Genomic DNA, 18824 nt, shown 5'->3' with positions numbered 1-18824 from the left:
GAGCATAGGCCTAGAGCAGCCTGATCACTAGAAATAGACGTTGATTTCGGGACGTTTGAAAAGGTTCTGAGGACGTCTTACTCGGTCCTTTGTCCTTATAGCTGGACTGTTTATAGTAGAAAATCATAACAAAAAAACAGACAGACTAAAAGGTCAGACAGACATAGTTGACAAAAACAGAAGCCTACAACAGGAAAAAAAGAACAGACAGACAACACACAACCCCTTTGTCCCAGCCATTCCAGCATTGGTTAGCACACTGTGTAGGTAAACCAGAAGTTTACATTAAAAAGTTAGCCTAAGGCCTCCTGAGTGGCACAGTGGTCTAAGGCACTGCATTGCCACTAGAGATCCTGGTTCAAGTCCAGGCTCTGTCGCAGCCAGCCGCGACCGGGAGACCTATGGGGTGGTGCACAATTGGCCCAGCGCTCTCCGGATTAGGGGAGGGCTTGGCCGGCAGGGATGTCCTTGTCCCATCGCTGTGGCGGGTCGGGCGCAGTGCACACTGACACGGTCGCCAGGTGTATGGTGTTTCCTCCGACACATTGGTGCGGTTGGCTTCCGGGTTAAGTGGGCATTGTGTCAAGAAGCAGTGCGACTTGGCTGGGTTGTGTTTCGGAGAACGCACAGCTCTCGACCTTTGCCTCTCCCGAGTCCGTTCGGGAGTGGTAGCGATGGGACAAGACTGGGGTAACAGGGGTAACAAATAGGGGTAACAAATAAAATACAAAATAAAAAGGTTAGCCTAACTGTCGGTAAGCCAGAATCCCACAACAGAGGTTAACTGTGGGTAAGCCAGAATCCCACAACAGAGGTTAACTGTGGGTAAGCCAGAATCCCACAACAGAGGTTAACTGTGGGTAAGCCAGAATCCCACAACAGAGGTTAACTGTGGGTAAGCCAGAATCCCACAACAGAGGTTAACTGTGGGTAAGCCAGAATCCCACAACAGAGGTTAACTGTGGGTAAGCCAGAATCCCACAACAGAGGTTAACTGTGGGTAAGCCAGAATCCCACAACAGAGGTTAACTGTGGGTAAGCCAGAATCCCACAACAGAGGTTAACTGTGGGTAAGCCAGAATCCCACAACAGAGGTTAACTGTGGGTAAGCCAGAATCTCACAGAGTAGAGCAAGCTGCCAAAACCTGGTAGAGAATTCCATTGTCGCAGTGGAGGGTGTTAGCCTGGACCCAGATCTGTAAATTCACAGTGACCAAGAAGTTGGCTCGACCACATACAGATCTGGGATCAGGCTAAAGGAAGGGATACTCTGCAGTGGAATACGACACTATTCTCCCAGTGGGGCAGTCATTCTGCCAGCCAGAGTCCTGTGGTTAATTAGAATGTGAGAAGAATATCAGATCTTGTTTCTGAAACTACTCCGACCAGTTACTGAAGAAAGAAAAAGACAAGCCCCTATACTCTTCACCCTGTCTCTCCTCCTCTCCCTGCTGTCATTCCGGTTCACAAGTATTAAAAATATGAGCAAAAAGAATATGTCCACCCCACACTGCACTGGGGTGAATAAGAAGTCAGAGGGGAAAACATTGCCCCACGTCTCAGTGTTAAAACCACACCATAGGGTAAACTAGTTTCATTATCAGAGTTTACACCATAGGGTAAACTAGTTTCATTATCAGAGTTTACACCATAGGGTAAACTAGTTTCATTATCAGAGTTTACACCATAGGGTAAACTAGTTTCATTATCAGTGTTTACACCATAGGCCAGGCTATGGTTTCAAATCTCAGTTTGCTTTACAGTCTAGTGTTAAGTTTACGCCCTCTGTCATTCATAAATCCCCTGTATGAATATAGCGTGAACAATGATTTGGACACAAAAGTTTAATGTAGTTTACATCCTTATGTATTATGTGCATTGAAGGCTCAGGGATGATAGATTATAGAGATGTTAAACATGTTAGTATGTAGTTTACGGAGCCATCAACAGAGATCTGTTATCCAGCTCGATGAATTTAGGCCTACTGCCTCCATCGTTGAGTGAAGAGTCAGACAGCAAACATTTAGGAGCTGACAGTGGGTGACAGTGGGTGTTTTTTCTGTTTGCAGTCCTGTGAATCTGGTACCCAGCAGCTTTATTAGATATTGCTTAGTGTAGACTTGGTCAACTTTATTTATCCAGGTTGTATATCCTTGATAGGCTACCTGTAATCTCGGTTGAAAAGTGGACAGTCTGAGGGTTACTCCTACTTCAAATGGTCTTCTGAGGGTTACTCCTACTATAAATGGTCTTCTGAGGGTTACTCCTATTACAAATGGTCTTATGAGGGTTGCTCCTACTACAAATGGTCTTCTGAGGGTTACTCCTACTACAAATGGTCTTCTGAGGGTTACTCCTATTACAAATGGTCTTCTGAGGGTTACTCCTACTACAAATGGTCTTCTGAGGGTTACTCCTACTACAAATGGTCTTCTGAGGGTTACTCCTACTACAAATGGTCTTCTGAGGGTTACTCCTACTACAAATGGTCTTCTGAGGGTTGCTCCTACTACAAATGGTCTTCTGAGGGTTACTCCTACTACAAATGGGATTGTGGGTTCCTGGTGTAACTTGGGCAGTTGTTGTTGCCATCCTGTACCTGCCCCGCAGGTGTGATGTTCAGATGTACCGATCTGTTCAGGTGTTGTTACACTTGGTCGTCCACTGCGAGGACGATCAGCTGTCCGTCCTGTCTCCCTGTAGCGCTGTCTTAGGCGTCTCACAGTACGGACATTGCAATGTATTGTCCTGGCCACATCTGCAGTCCTCATGCCTCCTTGCAGCATGTCTAAGGCACGTTCACGCAGATGAGCAGGGACCCTGACCATCTTTCTTTTGGTGTTTTTCAGAGTCAGTAGAAAGGCCTCTTTAGTGTCCTAAGTTTTCATAACTGTGATCTTAATTGCCTACCGTCTGTAATAGAGGTCGACCGATTAATCGGAATGGCCGTTTAATTAGGGCCGATTTCAAGTTTTCATAACAATCGGAAATCTGTATTTTTGGGCGCCGATTTAATTTTTAAATTTTTTTTTTATTTAACTAGGCAAGTCAGTTAAGAACATATTCTTATTTTCAATGACGGCCTAGGAACGGTGGGTTAACTGCCTCGTTCAGGGGCAGAACGACAGATTTTCACCTTGTCAGCTCGGGGGATCCAATCTTGCAACCTTACAGTTAACTAGTCCAACGCAATAACGACCTGCCTCTCTCTCGTTGTACTCCACAAGGAGACTGCCTGTTACGCGAATGCAGTAAGCCATGGTAAGTTGCTAGCTAGCATTAAACGTATCTTATAAAAAACAATCAATCATAATCACTAGTTAACTACACATGGTTGATGATATTACTAGATATTATCTAGCGTGTCCTGCGTTGCATATAATCTAACTGAGCATACAAGTATCTAAGTATCTGACTGAGCGGTGGTAGGCAGAAGCAGGTGCGTAAACATTTAAACAGCACTTTCGTGCGTTTTGCCAGCAGCTCTTCGTTGTGCTTCAAGCATTACGCTGTTTATGACTTCAACCCTATCAACTCCTGAGATGAGGCTGGTGTAACCGAAGTGAAATGGCTAGTTAGTTAGCGCGCTAATAGTGTTTCAAACGTCACTCGCTCTGAGCCTTCTAGTAGTTGTTCCCCTTGCTCTTCATGGGTAACGCTGCTTCGATTGTGGCTGTTGTAGTTGTGTTGCTGGTTCGAGCCCGGGGAGGAGCGAGGAGAGGGACGGAAGCTATACTGTTACACTGGCAATACTAAATACTGCCTATAAGAACATCCAATAGTCAAAGGTTAATGAAATACAAATGGTATAGAGGGAAATAGTCCTATAATTCCTATGATAACTATAACCTAAAACTTCTTACCTGGGAATATTGAAGACTCACGTTAAAAGGAACCACCAGCTTTCATATGTTCTCATGTTCTTTGCAAGGAACTGAAACGTTAGCTTTCTTACATAGCACATATTGCGCTTTTACTTTCTTCTCCAACACTTTGTTTTTGCATTATTTAAAGCAAATTGAACATGTTTCATTATTTACTTGAGCCTAAATTGATTTTATTGATGTATTATATTAACCTAAAATAAGTGTTCATTCAGTATTGTTGTAATTGTCATTATTACAAATAAATAAATAAGAATCGGCCGATTAATTGTTATCTGCGTTTTTGGTTCTCCAATAATCAGTATCGGTGTTGAAAAATCATAATCGGTCGACCTCTAGTCTGTAAGCTGTTAGTGTCTTTACGACAGTTCCACAGGTGCATGTTCATTAATTGTTTATGGTTCATTGAACAAGCATGGGAAATAGTGAACAATGAAGATCTGTGAAGTTATTTAAATTTTACGAATTATCTTTGAAAGACAGGGTCCTAAAAAGGGACGTTTATTTTTTTGCTGAGTTTATAAATATAGGACAAAACACACATCACGACAAGAGCCAACACAACACTACATAAAGAGAGACCTAAGACAACAACATAGCAAGGCAGAAACACATGACAACACACGTGTCCCCAATCACTGCCCTGGGGCATTGAGATATTTTTTAGACAAGAGAAAAGAGTGCCTTTTACTCACCCTCCAACACCACTTCCAGTAGCATCTGGTCTCCCATGCAGGGACTGACCAGGACCAACCGTGCTTAGCTTCAGAAGCAAGCCAGCAGTGGTATGCAGGGTGGTATGCTGCTGGCCTTAGTAAAATATGTTACATTTCATATGGTATGTATTCATTTGTGGATGCCAACATTCATTTTGTATGATATGTTACAAAATACAATTTGTATGATATGTCTCATACAATATTGTACGATAACCTACTGTCTATTGTAACAAAACAGTTTCCCAGATTCACATTAACTATGTTACGTGTAGTCTATGAGACCAGACTGATACAATGTTCAAAATGTATGCATATTTTAAAACATCATTCCTACTCTGAGACACTTTATGAAAAAGGGCACTAAAAGTATGACCAATGTGGTGAAATGCACACAATGTCCAGAGCCACTATGAAAAGCCTACAATGTAACTCTTCATCATCACAGGACTTTGTCTTTTGATTTCAACCTAACTAAGCCCTAAAACTCTCAAAAGTGCAACCGTTTCTATGCTGTGTCATTTTCTATATTTTCTCAGTGACAAGGGTGTGTTATACACGTTTACTCTCTCCATCAGTTTTATAGCTATAATTTACAGGCCTGATTTGAATTGCAGACAACCTGTGTATTGCGGGTGGGCTGTAGCCTAACTACAACTGAGGAATGATGTAATGTTAACGGTGTAATAACACAGGCCATAGCCAGCCCTGAGAACAGTCATCAAGTTCTGGTGTACAGCCACTGAGTGTCTGCCAAAGCAATTACTTCAAAGAGATAATGAACTTACTTGATCTATTTCGATGGTGAGCATTGATTTATCTATTTAACCTTTATTTGATCAGCGATTCATACTGAGAGCAAGGTCTAAATGACAGACAATACACACATCGATATAAATACAAAACGCAGAAAGAAAAACACGATCATAAAAAACAAACACATTCATCAGTAATAAGGTCCTCAATCAGCTGTCTGAATGACCCCTAGAGGTACCAGAACATCACATTCATCAGTAATAAGGTCCTCAATCAGCTGTCTGAATGACCCCTAGAGGCACCAGAACATCACATTCATCAGTAATAAGGTCCTCAATCAGCTGTCTGAATGACCCCTAGAGGCACCAGAACATCACATTCATCAGTAATAAGGTCCTCAATCAGCTGTCTGAATGACCCCTAGAGGCACCAGAACATCACATTCATCAGTAATAAGGTCCTCAATCAGCTGTCTGAATTACCCAAGAGGCACCAGAACATCACATTCATCAGTTATACGGTCCTCAATCAGCTGTCTGAATGACCCCTAGAGGCACCAGAACATCACATTCATCAGTAATAAGGTCCTCAATCAGCTGTCTGAATTACCCAAGAGGCACCAGAACATCACATTCATCAGTTATACGGTCCTCAATCAGCTGTCTGAATGACCCCTAGAGGCACCAGAACATCACATTCATCAGTTATACGGTCCTCAATCAGCTGTCTGAATTACCCAAAAGGCACCAGAACATCACATTCATCAGTAATAAGGTCCTCAATCAGCTGTCTGAATGACCCCTAGAGGCACCAGAACATCACATTCATCAGTTATACGGTCCTCAATCAGCTGTCTGAATGACCCCTAGAGGCACCAGAACATCACATTCATCAGTTATACGGTCCTCAATCAGCTGTCTGAATGACCCCTAGAGGCACCAGAACATCACATTCATCAGTTATACGGTCCTCAATCAGCTGTCTGAATTACCCAAGAGGCACCAATACATAAACTGTAATAACATTTTGAAGATTGTTCCATAAATAAGTTGGAAGAAACCTAGAATGAGTTGGCCTGCTCCAGTGCTCTCACTTAGAAGTGACAGGCAACCAGACAGACAACAGGTTAGCTTAGCTAGCTAGGCTGGGCAAACCTCCCAAATGACCTTAGGTTCTTCATCAATTCCAAGTACACTTCCTTTCAATTATTAAATATTCGAGTCGTATTTGTGGCTGCAAAGACTCTGGCATGGCCGGGCGAGTGTTATGTTCAAGAAAGAGTTGATGAATGTAATGATATGAGTTCAAAAAACAGACAGTACCTCTCAAATAGTATTCTGACCGCAAAGATCCCCAAAGCCAGCGGTAAAGCAGAGAGCAAGTGACTGGCTTTAGGATACTCCACCCCGGGCGCTGGGTCTGCAAAGTCCGCCCAAGTCACATTATGTGGGAGCCAAAATCTCTCGTTGCAAAACCAGGCTGAAAGAGCAGCCATGGTCACCAAAAGTGGTTTCAATTAAATAAATATATCCTAAGGAAAAACTTGACAACGTTTCCACCGCCGTCCCTCCGTTTCGTGATGGAGTTCTTGGATTAAGGAAGTGAAATGGGCCACGACCCACCTCCCGCCCGCTATTCAGAGAGGTATCATTGATGGAATACTGTTACTTTGCCAGTCCGCAGCGTTCTTTTCAAAATAAGAGGTAATCAATAATAATCCGAGATTAAAATCGTGTGCCCAATATAGGTGAATGTGTGATGTATGTAGAAAATGGTCTTGTCCCCCAGACGTGACTTTAAAAGTTTGAAGAGAAGGTCACCACCAAGCGGCCATCCATAGTATTACAAGGGAGACGTTCTGAAATGTCATGGTTACCCCACATTTCAATTAAACGACAGCAAGAGACCCATACAGCGCCATCTCACACCACTTGTGAATTAATAGTCAGGTGAGCGTACCATGATCATCTAACGTATTTATTCTATTAGACCAAAATAAATTCCCAACAATGTGGATTGACTTCAAATTAAATGTTTTGCCGACAATTCATTTAAAAAAAAAAAAAACATTTCCGAACAAATTAGCAATTTTCATTCGCTATAGAAATACACGTAAGCCTAAGAACGTAAATGCTGAGGACAACATCCCTCTCCAAAAGAAATGACAATTCCCAAATGCATGTGCATTCATTAACATACGTAAAGAACGGCGGCGCAGTCTGGTAAAACAAAATATATGTGAAAGCGTCTCCATAATAATGGAGGAATCCACTGACACACAAGACCAATATGTTCTTCATATTTTGTAGGAGAGCTAGGTGAAGAAGACGTTAAAAATGGTTCTGGTTGATACAGGCAGAGAACTATTCAACAGTGTTCTCGAGAATCTGCGCTTTGTGGAGATAGAAAAATACTCCATATAGTGCCGTCTTTACCCAGTTGGAGAAGTTGTTGGGGTTTTATTTCTAGAGCTAATGAAAATATGTCAGCCACGTATGTTCTGAAAATAGTCTACAAATGCCCTTCATATCCATATGTATAATAATCGAATGCTAAATTGCAGGTTTTGCAGAATATATTGTTTTCTGCAAAGAGCGCCCCAGCAGGTTATTGGCGTGCTCGTTTTTTAAGCAATATTCTGATTTTGAATTGTTTATATTTTCTGGTTGTCTCTCCCCTTTGAAGAATAAGGGATATGGGCATTCTAAACAAAATGTCTTTCTGTCCATTTCTACACAGCACTGACACATTACTGACACAATGCCTAGTGACAATGGCATCAATGATACATGAAGAATCAGTTGGAACAGAACAGGGGGTTATTAGTTATTACAGCAGCCCAGGAAGGAGGTACGTTTTATTACAGCAGCCCAGGAAGGAGGTACGTTTTATTACAGCAGCCCAGGAAGGAGGTACGTTTTATTACAGCAGCCCAGGAAGGAGGTACGTTTTATTACAGCAGCCCAGGAAGGAGGTACGTTTTATTACAGCAGCCCAGGAAGGAGGTTCGTTTTATTACAGCAGCCCAGGAAGGAGGTACGTTTTATTACAGCAGCCCAGGAAGGAGGTATGTTTTATTACAGCAGCCCAGGAAGGAGGTACGTTTTATTACAGCAGCCCAGGAAGGAGGTACGTTTTATTACAGCAGCCCAGGAAGGAGGTACGTTTTATTACAGCAGCCCAGGAAGGAGGTATGTTTTATTACAGCAGCCCAGGAAGGAGGTATGTTTTATTACAGCAGCCCAGGAAGGAGGTACGTTTTATTACAGCAGCCCAGGAAGGAGGTTCGTTTTCTTACAACAGCCCAGGAAGGAGGTACGTTTTATTACAGCAGCCCAGGAAGGAGGTTTCAAGCTTAACATCCTTATCATTTATCGCCCTCCAGGTTCCCTCGGAGAGTTCATCAATGAGCTTGATGCCTTGATAAGCTCCTTTCCTGAGGACGGCTCACCTCTCACAGTTCTGGGCGACTTTAACCTCCCCACGTCTACCTTTGACTCATTCCTCTCTGCCTCCTTCTTTCCACTCCTCTCCTCTTTTGACCTCACCCTCTCACCTTCCCCCTACTCACAAGGCAGGCAATACGCTCGACGTCATCTTTACTAGATGCTGTTCTTCCACTAACCTCATTGCAACTCCCCTCCAAGTCTCCGACCACTACCTTGTATCCTTTTCCCTCTCGCTCTCATCCAACACTTCCCACACTGCCCCTACTCGGATGGTATCGCGCCGTCCCAACCTTCGCTCTCTCTCCCCCGCTACTCTCTCCTCTTCCATCCTATCATCTCTTCCCTCTGCTCAAACCTTCTCCAACCTATTACATTTACATTTACATTTAAGTCATTTAGCAGACGCTCTTATCCAGAGCGACTTACAAACCTATCTCCTGATTCTGCCTCCTCAACCCTCCTCTCCTCCCTTTCTGAATCCTTTGACTCTCTATGTCCCCTATCCTCCAGGCCGGCTCGGTCCTCCCCTCCCGCTCCGTGGCTCGACGACTCATTGCGAGCTCACAGAACAGGGCTCCGGGCAGCCGAGCGGAAATGGAGGAAAACTCGCCTCCCTGCGGACCTGGCATCCTTTCACTCCCTCCTCTCTACATTTTCCTCCTCTGTCTCTGCTGCTAAAGCCACTTTCTACCACTCTAAATTCCAAGCATCTGCCTCGAACCCTAGGAAGCTCTTTGCCACCTTCTCCTCCCTCCTGAATCCTCCTCCCCCCTCCTCCCTCTCTGCAGATGACTTCGTCAACCATTTTGAAAAGAAGGTCGACGACATCCGATCCTCGTTTGCTAAGTCAAACGACACCGCTGGTTCTGCTCACACTGCCCTACCCTGTGCTCTGACCTCTTTCTCCCCTCTCTCTCCAGATGAAATCTCGCGTCTTGTGACGGCCGGCCGCCCAACAACCTGCCCACTTGACCCTATCCCCTCCTCTCTTCTCCAGACCATTTCCGGAGACCTTCTCCCTTACCTCACCTCGCTCATCAACTCATCCCTGACCGCTGGCTACGTCCCTTCCGTCTTCAAGAGAGCGAGAGTTGCACCCCTTCTGAAAAAACCTACACCCGATCCCTCCGATGTCAACAACTACATATATATTCTTTTCTCTCCAAAACTCTTGAACGTGCCGTCCTTGGCCAGCTCTCCCGCTATCTCTCTCAGAATGACCTTCTTGATCCAAATCAGTCAGGTTTCAAGACTAGTCATTCAACTGAGACTGCTCTTCTCTGTATCACGGAGGCGCTCCGCACTGCTAAAGCAAACTCTCTCTCCTCTGCTCTCATCCTTCTAGACCTATCGGCTGCCTTCGATACTGTGAACCATCAGATCCTCCTCTCCACCCTCTCCGAGTTGGGCATCTCCGGTGCGGCCCACGCTTGGATTGCGTCCTACCTGACAGGCCGCTCCTATCAGGTGGCGTGGCGAGAATCTGTCTCCTCACCACGCGCTCTCACCACTGGTGTCCCCCAGGGCTTTGTTCTAGGCCCTCTCCTATTCTCGCTATACACCAAGTCACTTGGCTCTGTCATAACCTCACATGGTCTCTCTTATCATTGCTATGCAGACAACACACAATTAATCTTCTCCTTTCCCCCTTCTGATGACCAGGTGGCGAATCGCATCTCTGCATGTCTGGCAGACATATCAGTGTGGATGACGGATCACCACCTCAAGCTGAACCTCGGCAAGACGGAGCTGCTCTTCCTCCCGGGGAAGGACTGCCCGTTCCATGATCTCGCCATCACGGTTGACAACTCCATTGTGTCCTCCTCCCAGAGCGCTAAGAACCTTGGCGTGATCCTGGACAACACCCTGTCGTTCTCAACTAACATCAAGGCGGTGGCCCGTTCCTGTAGGTTCATGCGCTACAACATCCGCAGAGTACGACCCTGCCTCACACAGGAAGCGGCGCAGGTCCTAATCCAGGCACTTGTCATCTCCCGTCTGGATTACTGCAACTCGCTGTTGGCTGGGCTCCCTGCCTGTGCCATTAAACCCCTACAACTCATCCAGAACGCAGCAGCCCGTCTGGTGTTCAACCTTCCCAAGTTCTCTCACGTCACCCCGCTCCTCTGCTCTCTCCACTGGCTTCCAGTTGAAGCTCGCATCCGCTACAAGACCATGGTGCTTGCCTACGGAGCTGTGAGGGGAACGGCACCTCAGTACCTCCAGGCTCTGATCAGGCCCTACACCCAATCAAGGGCACTGCGTTCATCTACCTCTGGCCTGCTCGCCTCCCTACCACTGAGGAAGTACAGTTCCCGCTCAGCCCAGTCAAAACTGTTCGCTGCTCTGGTCCCCCAATGGTGGAACAAACTCCCTCACGACGCCAGGACAGCGGAGTCAATCACCACCTTCCGGAGACACCTGAAACCCCACCTCTTTAAGGAATACCTAGGATAGGATAAAGTAATCCTTCTCACCTCCCCCCTTAAAAGATTTAGATGCACTATTGTAAAGTGGCTGTTTCACTGGATGTCATAAGGTGAATGCACCAATTTGTAAGTCGCTCTGGATAAGAGCATCTGCTAAATGACTTAAATGTAAATGTAATGTAAATGAAAAGGAAGAGATGGTAAAGGAGTTGTCTGTCATCAAGAGGTTGCTGCATCACAGAGAACAGACTGTAGAGACTCCTAGAGAGAAGCTGCAGCCCCTCACCACCCCTAACACCCACCCTGACCTATTGTTATAGTGTTCCATATTGTTATAGTGTTCCATATTGTTATAGTGTTCCATATTGTTATAGTGTTCTATACTGTTATAGTGTTCCATATTGTTATAATGTTCTATATTGTTATAGTGTTCCATATTGTTATAGTGTTCTATACTGTTATAGTGTTCCATATTGTTATAGTATTCTATATTGTTAGTGTTCCATATTGTTATAGTGTTCTATATTGTTATCGTGTTCTATACTGTTATAGTGTTCTATATTGTTATAGTGTTCTATATTGTTATAGTGTTCTATATTGTTTTCGTGTTCTATATTGTTTTCGTGTTCTATATTGGTATAGTGTTCTATATTGTTATCATGTTCTATACTGTTAGTGTTCTATATTGTTATAGTGTTCCATATTGTTATAATGTTCTATACTGTTATAGTGTTCTATACTGTTATAGTGTTCCATATTGTTATAGTGTTCTATATTGTTATAGTGTTCTATATTGTTATAGTGTTCCATATTGTTATAGTGTTCAATACTGTTATAGTGTTCTATATACTGTTATAGTGTTCTATATTGTTATAGTGTTCCACATTGTTATAGTGTTCCATATTGTTATAGTGTTCCATATTGTTATAGTGTTCTATACTGTTATATTGTTCTATACTGTTATAGTGTTCCATATTGTTATAGTGTTACATATTGTTCCATATCCATATCCAGCCTTGTCTCAGGATGGTAAGTTGGTGGTTGAAGATATCCCTCTCGTGGTGTGGGGGCTGTGCTTTGGCAAAGTGGGTGGGGTTATATCCTTATTGTTTGGCCCTGTCCGGGGTGTCTTCAGATGGGGCCACAGTGTCTCCTGACCCCTCCTGTCTCAGCCTCCAGTATTTATGCTGCAGTAGTTTATGTGTCGGGGGGCTAGGGTCAGTTTGTTATATCTGGAGTACTTCTCCTGTCCTATTCGGTGTCCTGTGTGAATCTAAGTGTGCGTTCTCTAATTCTCTCCTCTCTTTCTCTCTCTCGGAGGACCTGAGCCCTAGGACCATGCCCCAGGACTACCTGACATGATGACTCCTTGCTGTCCCCAGTCCACCTGGCCGTGCTGCTGCTCCAGTTTCAACTGTTCTGCCTTATTATTCGACCATGCTGGTCATTTATGAACATTTGAACATCTTGGCCATGTTCTGTTATAATCTCCACCCGGCACAGCCAGAAGAGGACTGGCCACCCCTCATAGCCTGGTTCCTCTCTAGGTTATAATATATTATATTATTATCCTCTCTAGGTTTCTTCCTAGGTTTTGGCCTTTCTAGGGAGTTTTTCCTAGCCACCGTGCTTCTACACCTGCATTGCTTGCTGTTTGGGGTTTTAGGCTGGGTTTCTGTACAGCACTTTGAGATATCAGCTGATGTACGAAGGGCTATATAAATACATTTGATTTTGATTGTTATAGTGTTCTATACTGTTATAGTGTTCTATATTGTTATAGTGTTCTATACTGTTATAGTGTTCTATTTATATTGTTCTAGTGTTCCATATTGTTATAGTGTTCTATATTGTTATAGTGTTCTATACTGTTATAGTGTTCTATACTGTTATAGTGTTCCATATTGTTATAGTGTTCCTAACTTTGAAGTTAACGTTCTTAGCTTAATCCTTTGAAAATAGACACGCAAAAAGATTGTGGATCTTCAATATGTACCTATTGGTCATCTTTAGTGCATTTAACCATATGTCACAAGTAAAAGCCTTGGGTAGCAGGTTGATACAATTCCAAGTTTGGAAATGCCACACTTTCCTTATTTTATTTATTTATTTTAAGAGGACTATTTCTAAACACATTAGCAATAGTTTGCCTTAGAAAGACATCTCAATAAATACAGGTACTCATCCTTTAACAGACTTCGCTGTTTGAACAAGTGAGGCTATGACCTAGTATGATTAGGATCATTTCAAGAGCAAAAGGGTTTTTGAAGCAATACATATAGTTTGGCGATTTTAGGGGACCCAGAAAACCCATTCTTAACCTCTCACAAGAACAGCTGTCCAGGAAAAACTCCTGGCCCTATAAACATGATATGCTCACCTGTGGGCCAATGACCAGATCCGTCCCCTGGTTGTTATACCATCAAGTGCATCAACCCACTTCTCACAGCAATGAGTCAGGTGTGTGTGGTGTTCATAAGAATCCCAGAACTAAACTGTGATGCTGAACATTAGGCAGGTAAACAACATCCATGGAAAGACTGCCAGTTTTTGCATCAAATGGTAGAAAACCAGCTTTAAAATCATCCATTCATAACTGAGAAGTTATCATGAAGATATCCTTTATTATAGCATAGGATTAAAACATACAGGGAAAAATAAGTTTGGTCAATAAGAGAAAAATACAATTTAAGTCTGAAGATTTCAATCAGTCTTCAGTATCATCCTTTACAGGATTGGGGGCAATTCAGGATAATCAGAGGATGGATGGAAAATACACTTTAATATTGAAGAAAACAAATCCCCATTGAAAATAGATGTCGCTTAATTTCAATTCACTTGACTATTTAACTGTTAATGAATTGAGTCCAACCATGAAACTTCATACATCCTTTACATGTCATCATATCTAAACAGCAATACAACAAGCGGAAGCTTTCGATCATACTATCAAAAAATATGTCACATCTACTAGTGAACCCAGCTCTATGCTTATCTTCCTCGGTGTTGATGGCGTCTGCACACTAACAAATACTAAAGATGAAATCCCAGAAGAAGTCTTCTTAACCGAACAGTAGAACCTTGAAGGTTGTTCTCTCTTCCAGACGGGGTTCAACAAGCAACTTCAGCTTGCTGTTAGGTTATAGAGAATGTTCTGGATTAAACCATTGGTATCACTTGAAGGGGAACGTCTTGGGAAAACTAATCGGAGCATTAGACAATGAGTCAAAATGATGGTCTGCCCTTTAAAAACAGACATTTTTCCTTCACATCAAACCAGATTATTCTGCTCAGTATTTACAAAACTAGATTCGACTTGAGGTTATTACTGCTAACACTACTTCCTTAAGGTTTAACTTCTAACAATACAAGCTTTAATATAATTCATAGTTTCGAAACATAAAAAAAGATAATTAACAAAAAAAAAAAAGCATCACAAAAATAGTTTAAAATGAAATGGCCCCTTAAATGATTAACTAAACCAACAGACTGAATCTTCACAATATTGTGAAGCCCGGCTGCCATCACCATACTTTGAAGTGTTCAGGGGAGAATTTTTGAGGTACACAATATTCTACAACAAGAATTCTAGAATAGTCTTGAACCACTAAGAAACGGACAGCCAGCACACCAATAACAGACCACTGAATACTCACAACCCTATCAATACCAAACAAACACTGAAAAATCTATTCCAGACCAAAGCCAGAATGGTAGTGTGTGTAGTCTATCACCTTATGTTATGTTATGTTATCAGTTATGAGTTAGTATGGACTCAGAGCAGGTTAGAGACAGTCAAAGTATTTAAAATTAACCCAATGCTCTTTCACAAATGGCCAAATGTTAAGACTTAAAATACTCAATATTAGTTATGGTGGAGTAGCATCAATACTTAGTTGGGGGTCATTTCAACCTCACTTAGGCCTGAATATAGATTCAAGATTGGCGACTTGAGAGTTCAGCCCCAAAAGGGAATGCATTGAGGTAAGGCATAGAGAGAGAGACCATTGAGAAAAAATAAGTCAAAAGATCTTTAAGCGGGACAACATATGAAGAGATAAGAAGTAAAAATCTAACATTGATATATAACCATAACAGCCTGCTAGGTGACTTTCAAAAAGATATCCTATAGTTACCACCAGCAGTAAAGCAGATGTATATCAAAGATGTTTTTCTCAAATCGGGGGTGTATTAATGAATGTCCCACACTTCTCTTCCTCCTCCCAGAGAGAATGGCCACTTGTTCATCTGTTGGCCTGTTTTTCTTCAACATCTTCATCTCTAAGTGTTTCTGATTCCCAGGGCTTGTTCCAGCTCCTGCCTCCTCTGCTGGACCTGAAATACATTTATTTATTTATATATATATATATATATAACCACTAAGAAATGGACAGCCAGCACAGCAATAAAAGACCACTGAATACATATATATCGTGTTCTATATTGTTATACCACGGCACACACACAAACACCACGGTACACACACACACACCACGGCACACACACCACACACACACACACACCACGGCACACACACCACGGCACATACACACACCACGGCACGCACACACACACCACGGCACGCACACACACACACACACCACGGCACGCACACACACACACCACGGCACACACACACCCACACACCACGGCGTACGCACACACACCACGGCGTACGCACACACACCACGGTACGCACACACACCACGGCACGCACACACACACCACGGCACGCACACACACACACACACCACGGTACGCACACACACACCACGGCACGCACACACACACCACGGCACGCACACCACGGCACGCACACACACACCACGGCACGCACACACACACCACGGTACGCACACACACACCACGGTACGCACACACACACCACGGTACGCACACACACACCACGGTTTGCACACACACACGGTTTGCACACACCACGGTACGCACACACACACCACGGCGTACGCACACACACACCACGGTACGCACACACACACCACGGTACGCACACACACACCACGGTTTGCACACACCACGGTACGCACACACACACACGGCGTACGCACACACACACCACGGCGTACGCACACACACCACGGTACGCACACACACACCACGGCACGCACACACACACCACGGCACGCACACACACACCACGGCACGCACACACACACCACGGCACGCACACACACACCACGGTACGCACACACACACCACGGTACGCACACACACACCACGGTTTGCACACACACACCACGGTACGCACACACACACCACGGTTTGCACACACACACCACGGCGTACGCACACACACACCACGGCGTACGCACACACACACCACGGCGTACGCACACACACCCACGGCGTACGCACACACACCACGGCGTACGCACACACACCACGGTACGCACACACACCACGGTACGCACACACACACCACGGTACGCACACACACACCACGGTACGCACACACACCACGGTACGCACACACACACCACGGCACGCACACACACACCACGGTACGCACACACACCACGGCACGCACACACACACCACGGCACGCACACACACACCACGGTACGCACACACACACCACGGCACGCACGCACACACACACACACACACACACACCACGGCACGCACACACACACACACCACGGCACACACACACACACCACGGCACACACACACACCACGGCACGCACACACACACCACGGTACGCGCACACACACACACACACCACGGTACGCGCACACACACCACGGTACGCACACACACACACACCACGGTACGCACACACACACACACCACGGTACGCGCACACACACCACAGTACGCGCACACACACCACGGTACGCGCACACACACCACGGTACGCGCACACACACCACGGTACGCGCACACACACCACGGTACGCGCACACACACCACGGTACGCACACACACACCACGGTACGCACACACACCACGGTACGCACACACACCACGGTACGCACACACACACCACGGGTACGCACACACACACCACGGTACGCACACACACACCACGGTACACACACACACACCACGGTACACACACCACGGTACGCACACACACACCACGGTACGCACACACACACCACGGCGTACGCACACACACCACGGCGTACGCACACACACCACGGTACGCACACACACCACGGTACGCACACACACACCACGGTACGCACACACACACACACACACACGGCACGCACACACACACACACCACACCACGGCACGCACACACACACACCACGGCACGCACACACACACCACGGCACGCACACCACGGCACACACACACCACGGTACGCACACACACCACGGTACGCACACACACACCACGGCACGCACACACACACACACCACACCACGGCACACACACACACACCACGGCACGCACACCACGGCACACACACACCACGGTACGCACACACACCACGGTACGCACACACACACCACGGTACGCACGGTACGCACACACCACGGTACGCACGGTACGCACACACCACGGTACGCACGGTACGCACACACCACGGTACGCACGGTACGCACACACCACGGTACGCACGGTACGCACACACCACGGTACGCACGGTACGCACACCACGGTACGCACACCACGGTACGCACACACGCACACCACGGTACGCACACACGCACACCACGGTACGCACACACGCACACCACGGTACGCACACACGCACACCACGGTACGCACACACACACCACGGTACGCACACACACACCACGGTGTACGCACACACACCACGGTACGCACACACACCACGGTGTACACACACCACGGTACGCACACCACGGTACGCACACACACCACGGTGTACACACACCACGGTACGCACACACACCACGGTGTACACACACCACGGTACGCACACACCACGGCGTACACACCACACACACCACGGTACGCACACACACACCACGGCACGCACACACACACACCACGCACACACACCACGGTACGCACACACACCACGGTACGCACACACACACACCACGGTACGCACGGTACGCACACCACGGTACGCACGGTACGCACACCACGGTACGCACACACGCACACCACGGTACGCACACACGCACACCACGGTACGCACACACGCACACCACGGTACGCACACACACCACGGTACGCACACCACCACGTACGCACACACACCACGGTACGCACACACACCACGGTACGCACACACACCACGGTACGCACACACACCACGGTACGCACACACACCACGGTACGCACACACACCACGGCGTACACACCACGCACACACACACCACGGTACGCACACACACCACGGCGCACACACACCACGCACACACACACACACGGTACGCACACACACACCACGGTACGCACACACACCACGGTACGCACACACACACCACGGTACGCACACACACACCACGGTACGCACACACACACCACGGTACGCACACACACACCACGGTACGCACACACCACGGTACGCACACACACCACGGTACGCACACACACCACGGTACACACACACACCACGGTACGCACACACACCACGGTA

At 46.0% G+C, this 18824-nt stretch overlaps 2 protein-coding genes across 4 annotated transcripts in view; both read right to left on the bottom strand.

The window, feature by feature from the left end:
• cers5 (ceramide synthase 5) overlaps positions 1-7142 on the bottom strand; it is a 38731-nt gene extending 31589 nt beyond the window's left edge. Inside the window, exon 1 of one of the 2 annotated variants that reach the window (XM_052474074.1) lies at positions 6679-7142. In XM_052474074.1, coding sequence (XP_052330034.1) covers positions 6679-6851 — 173 coding nt within the window. In that variant the 5' untranslated portion in view covers positions 6852-7142. The remainder of the gene's footprint in view (positions 1-6678) is intronic. The other variant, XM_052474073.1, reaches the window with a different exon arrangement.
• A 6696-nt stretch (positions 7143-13838) lies between these two features.
• The window catches only part of LOC118375530 (SWI/SNF-related matrix-associated actin-dependent regulator of chromatin subfamily D member 1-like), a 41675-nt gene continuing 36689 nt past the window's right edge, over positions 13839-18824 (bottom strand). For both annotated transcript variants that reach the window (XM_052474069.1, XM_052474070.1), the window contains exon 12: positions 13839-15569. In XM_052474069.1, coding sequence (XP_052330029.1) covers positions 15516-15569 — 54 coding nt within the window. In that variant the 3' untranslated portion in view covers positions 13839-15515. The remainder of the gene's footprint in view (positions 15570-18824) is intronic.

This window comes from Oncorhynchus keta, chromosome 21, assembly GCF_023373465.1.
Source record: "Oncorhynchus keta strain PuntledgeMale-10-30-2019 chromosome 21, Oket_V2, whole genome shotgun sequence".
Taxonomy (NCBI): Eukaryota; Metazoa; Chordata; class Actinopteri; order Salmoniformes; family Salmonidae; genus Oncorhynchus; species Oncorhynchus keta.
The sequence above is the reverse complement of the archived record's forward strand: the minus strand, read 5'-3'. Positions and strand labels throughout refer to the sequence as shown.